The following is a 6,178-nucleotide window of genomic DNA, read 5'->3' on the forward strand; positions in this document are numbered from 1 at the left end:
TTGGCCCCGTTCCAGCTTTAACCCCTGGTTGGAGGGTAGCTGTATACCATCTATGGGGCAGCTGAACTTTATTTCAGGTTGATGAGAGGCATTTATATTGATGGCTGGTGTGCTCTTAAGAAAAAAGAGGATGTAATTAAATCAGAAGGCACTTCAACAGATTACATAACCAACCAGCTTATTGCATCTTATCTTTGTCACAGCAAAGGTGAAACCTTTTGAAATTGCCTCACAAAAGCACATTTTAACAGGGGTGTGTAGACTTTTTATATCCTCTGTACTTGGTAATCTTTTACTATACTGTGCTGAATATACAGGACAGTCCATAACTCCTTATCAGAAAGTAACGTGCTGCCTTCGTAACTGCTTCAAAGTTAATGTTTGACTAAAAGAAGTTAATGTACAGTCCTGATGTTGTCCCTCAATTTCAGCCGGATTTATTTATTTCAAGGCAGTAGAATCAAATCATCTGTTGGAGGGCTTTGGGAAGTCTCTGTATCTATGCAGCAGTGCAGCCATTTTTTCCTTTGATGTTTGAGAATTAGTTTGAAGTTTTTCCTGACCTGACAACATGTCATCTTTTGAAGATCTGTGCGTGCAGTATCGTGGAATTCCACTTCCCAGAGAGGGTTACTCAGAGGATTTGAAGTTTTTTGAAGAATTCAACTTTAAAGATGATGACATTTTGATTGTCACGTACCCAAAGTCAGGTCAGTTTTATTGTCAGATTGCTTTTATATTTTTAGCACAGTGAACTTGTGGTAAAAAGCTTTGTGATGATGATTGAGAAACCTCAAAGTACTAGGAGCAAAAATCCTTTAAGGTCCTGGAGTGGCTTTAGTAAAACATTTCAAGTTTTTTTATTTTGTTTTTTCTCCAATTTTTAATAATTTCTACAAAGGACATACAGTATCAATAGTAATATGTTTTTTTAATTATGTGTAATGGAAATGTTTTATAGGGACTTACTGAATCAGATTAAGTCATCATGTCTTTTGTGGTCTACAGAAGCTAATGTTTAAATATGAAGGGTTATTGTGGGGGAAAAAAAAACGGTCCATAAAAATAATTATAAATTTGGACATTACTGTAAGATATTTTTCCTGTCAATTTGACATGTATGAATATGTAAATATACCATTACAGTAAAACAATTAAAGGCTTAGCATTCATTAAAAGAATGCATATCACTCACCACCTTTCATGCCAGAGTTTTAAAAGATGATCATCTTATGTTGAGATATGAAAAAATCTGGGCCATTTTGGCCGAATCTTGAAAGTAACATTATGTGCGATTTTATGCATAATGAAGTGCACCATATATGTGTTCTTAATGAGTCCCAACTACTACCACTTTCATTTTTAGCTCAATATCTGTCAAATTGACTAAGTTAGAGCCACTTCTGTGTCTTGGCTGTGGTGGCCATCTTGAATCATACTGTATCCAAAATATAAAAAAGTTGTAGAGGTACATCCAGTGATTACTCTTTGAAAGCTTTTTGTTAGATTTAGATTCAGATTTACTGACATTCAAACCTCACAATAAGAATGAAACAGGTTTTTAGGGCTCAGTAATCAATCATATTAAAATCCATCAAGTGATTCACAAGATATTTTGCGAATAGTTAGACAAATGCACACACATAGACGCCTGTCATGACTCTCAGCTTGCCTGACCAAGACCATTTTACTGCAGCTGATAACTTTCTTGGAGCAATGCACACTTGATCAAGTTTCTTTTTATAGGCTCATAAACTTTGCCTTTACACTCTACTTTCCACATTATGTTTTCTTTTCATTACCATGTGCTTTTAGGTTATTTATTTTTTGAAGCTGGCATGATGAACACTTTTTGTTCCCCTATGTTCATGACCTGCTGACAGTTCATGAACTTACCAACCTATTTACAACAGACCACCCATACAGCTTATGCCTTGGTCTGAAGCATGGCCTGTGGCTACAGAACTACATGAACATTAATTAAATACCTAGAAACATTTCTGATGGGGTTTTGAAGGGTGTCAATGGAGCTACTACCCCAGACTCCTACATACATTAGCTTTCCTCTGTAAAGCCCAATAGTAATTTGGGACATCGTTTGGTAATAATTGACAAAATGCCTACATTTTGATGTATAGTTTGTTTAATCGATTTAAGCCTCAAACAAACAGTTACTGTGCAAAAAAAACAAAAAAAAAACAGGTGTATTAAAAATTGTTTTGAACTGGTAAGTGGCAGAAACAGCTGGTCATCACACATCAGTTTTTACATTTACAGTTTTATGTAGAATATTTGACAAATATAAACAACCCATCACTTCCAGTGTTTGAACAAAAATACTCTGAGCTCAAATATTTTGGAAGTTTGACTTTAGATGTTCGCACGTTGCACTCATTGGCATCTTAATTATCAACAAAATTTGAAATAGTATTTTGGTCTGAAATGCTAATCTCTAATGAGTACTTGATGTTGCTTCATCACTCTGTAGTTATGTTCTCTAAATACTATTCACTCCTGTTGCATTGCTGGCTTCCTCGTTGCTTTCTGCAGGTACAACCTGGATGCAGGAGGTCCTCACACTGGTGCTGAATGGAGGAGATCTGACCCCATTCCAAACCATTCCAAGCTGGCAGCGAGTCCCGTGGGTGGAAATTAAAAGTATGGTGGAACATGTGGAGCAGCTGAAATCTCCACGTCCACTGTCCACACATTTCCCCTGCAACCTGATGCCCTCTTCCTTCCTCACTTCAAAAGCCAAGGTAATCACGTGTAAATATATTCCTAAAAACAACTGTGTAAACTTTTAATTTTTGAGACGTTTTTGCACTTTGTTCCTTGCAGGTGATCTATGTCCTGAGGAACCCAAAGGATGTCCTGGTGTCTTCATACTACTTTCACCACATGGCTGTTTTCCTCGAAGATCCAGGAACTTTGGATGAGTTCATAGAAAAGTTTCTGAAAGGCAGAGGTCAGAGGTCACATGTGAATTATATTTATAAAATCTTATTAATAAATAAAAACAGTACTATAAAAATTGATTTGGGATGTTAAAAAAATACTATTCTCTTAAATCATTTTTAATCTTTTTTGTAAGTAATTTGTTCCTCTATTTGACTTGTCTGCAGTGATATTTGGAAAATGGACAGATCATGTGAAGAGCTGGAAATGTGCAGAGCTGGGAGACAGAATATTGTTCATCACGTATGAAGAAATGATTCAGGTGAAAATCTTCCAATGTGAACATAGTAATTCTTTGGTTTAATTTAAACTTAAAGAACAAAAATAGACCACAATACTTGAATAAAAGCTAGAGGGGAGGTTTGTTTTTCATTGTGTTAATTGTCTTTAATTGCAATTTTTAAATATTAGGTGACCAAAGTCAATAATTTGATCTGTTGTTAAAGAAATCTAGAGGTTCCCATTTTTGCAAAATACCAGATTTAGGCTGCTCAGTGTCTGTAGATGTTGTCCGATTCTCCTTATGATGAAACATTTTCATTAAAAAAACAAACAAATCTATTAGAAAAACCTGGACTCCAGGCAGGTCATTCAAGAGCACAATGAATGAAGCAAAGCTGGTATCCTCGGAGTCACAGACCTCTGAGGAAAGAAAACAAACATGTCTGAGAAACTCCATCTGCAGCTACAATACCTGCAATATCTTCACATCATCTTTATTTTTTTGGACCTCAGCCTTGCAGCTGAAACCTTACAGGTACAAAAAAGGCAGTTGTATGATATCACCAATGTACTAGAAAGGATTCATCTTATTAAGGATGCCAGAAGGCCATTTCATTTCACTGTAATAATGCCGTTAACGAAGCATAACATAAGAAAGGCAAAACTGGTCCTAGATACCAACTTTAACAGATCCAATTTCACTGAGTTTATAAAACAACTCACAACAAGATTTCATTGTGCAAAATTCCATAGATAAAAGGCTCAGCCTGGAAATGTATCGAATAAAGTCAAATTACGCTGCATGCATCTCTCCTCCAGGACCTCCCTGCAGGTGTCAGGCGTGTTTCGAACTTTGTGGGCCGAAATCTGAGTGAAGAAGTCATCCAGAAGGTAGCAGACAATTGTTCTTTCAAAAGCATGAAGGACAACAAAATGTCCAACTACAGCACGGTCCCGAAGGAGACCCTGGACTTTGACAAGTCTCCTTTCATGAGGAAAGGTGAGTGTCTAAATGTCCATTATACGTCTAACAGAATAAACTGTACACCTGACAGAACATGATTTGTCAATGTAGGATAATTCTAGTATTTAAGACGAAGCTTTTATTGATATTTATTCAGATTTAGTTTTCAGAGTCGTTGAAATGTATGAATATATTTACAGTTTATCACAGACTAGATTTACTTTTACATCTGGCATTTACTGTTTTTTTTTCATAATGTGTTTTTTATGTGACAGGAATTGCTGGAGACTGGAAAAACCACTTTACCTCGGAGCAACAGGCTCTATTCACATCGGCAATTCGCAAAGAGCTGGAGGGAGAGAGCTTCACTCTGCCGTGGAGCCTGGATTGATCCAAACAGAAAAACAGTGGGATCTTGAGATAAAAAAATGGGGAAGACTTTTAGTTGCGTTGATTTTATTGTAAGAAATCTGACTATGAACACTTTAACCAAACTGCAAACGTATTTAATCTCCTATCTCCATCAGGATTTATTGTTGCAGAAACCTTTAAATTTGAGATCAACAAAAATTTACATTAAAGCAGCTCTAATTTTTATGAGGATATGGATGCTTTTCTGTCCAGTGTGGAAACATAATTCAAATACTACTGGTGCAGATCTATCAGCTGATGGCTCGGTGACGATTTATTGATCTGCAAGACTAATCAGCATGCTTATCAACTAAAGCTGGTCTTACAGGCACTTTCATATCTAATCAGAAGTGAAAACAGACCATTATAATAATGAAAACACTGTTTTATGGTGTCAGGTTGATCCCAAAACACTTACCTATCAATAGACAAAGATGGAAAATTATATAATCATATAATCCAGTAAAGCTTAGCTTATGATTCATAGCTTTATTTAATTAAAAAATGTATACCACAGTGTTTATAAATACAGTCAGCCTACTCAACATTAAGATAAAAGCTCAGTCTTACGGTCCCCCAAACACATTAAAACTGAATTATTCATGACTATAGTTCACAATATAAAACTTCTGAACCAAATTCATAAACTCAACATGAACTGGTTTCATATTTATTAAATTTTTACAAGAAATGTTCTAAAACAGTGATGCAGTTTGGTAGATAATAAGTATATTAGGATAATAATAGAGTCACTGCAGTATAATCTCTGTCTCTACTGTCTTTAATTACATTTTAAAGGCATCAGTAATACAATTTCTTCTAGTCAAAATGACATTACAACTTCGAAAAAATAGAAATTAGCGATATTAACATTCATACAAGTAAAAGTACATAACTGAGATTATTTTAGTATAAACTAAGTTTAAGTTATCTAAGCATTGTAACTTTAACAGTATCTGAAATGCTTTTCATACATCTAACATATACTAATATATATATATATATATATATATATATATATATATATATATAATAAAAAGATGTAAAATGGCATTCTATCAAGTCTATCTCTATCTATCAAAATCTAAAACCTTTATAAATATTGTTGCTGATTATAATTCCAGTAACTCTTGCCTGAAACTGCTTTTTAACTAGTTGTAACATGCATTCTGAATATTTATATTGGCTATTTTTACAAAATGTTTTTTTTTGTTGTTGTTTTTTGAGTATTTAAAAATTTATTAGAGATTTCTGGAATAGTTTTTCATTTAGGAAATCTAAAATGAAGTTTATGACTTTAACAGGATTGTAGATGTTTGAAATGTAAGTTTCTTCTAAAACACATTTGTCACATTTTTAAAATGTTACCAAAGAAAATACAAGTGGATTTCAGGAGCTGTTTAAAGTATCTAAATTATTGATTGTGGACAATTGAAATTATAATATTGACAAAGAGGAACTGGAATTATAGGTATCAGCTTGTTTAACTCTTACAAGATGAATGTCTTTGTCATGCTGGCTTGTTTACGTCTGATCACTTCTCCCCCATCCTCTGTGCTCACCTATACTGTACAGTGTTTCAATATGGCTGAATATTCAATAAAGCTGCTCTCATTCACGTAG

General features: G+C 34.5%; 1 protein-coding gene across 1 annotated transcript; it reads left to right on the forward strand.

The window, feature by feature from the left end:
- The first annotated feature begins 360 nt into the window (after positions 1-360).
- LOC108232170 (sulfotransferase 2B1-like) lies at positions 361-6,178 on the forward strand. Its single transcript, XM_017409787.3, has 6 exons — positions 361-710; positions 2,551-2,759; positions 2,842-2,968; positions 3,126-3,220; positions 4,000-4,180; positions 4,420-6,178. Exons 1-6 carry the CDS (start codon positions 572-574, stop codon positions 4,533-4,535), a joined length of 867 nt encoding a protein of 288 aa, XP_017265276.1. The 5' UTR covers positions 361-571; the 3' UTR covers positions 4,536-6,178.

This window comes from Kryptolebias marmoratus, linkage group LG16 (genome assembly GCF_001649575.2).
Source record: "Kryptolebias marmoratus isolate JLee-2015 linkage group LG16, ASM164957v2, whole genome shotgun sequence".
In the NCBI taxonomy this organism is placed as follows: Eukaryota; Metazoa; Chordata; class Actinopteri; order Cyprinodontiformes; family Rivulidae; genus Kryptolebias; species Kryptolebias marmoratus.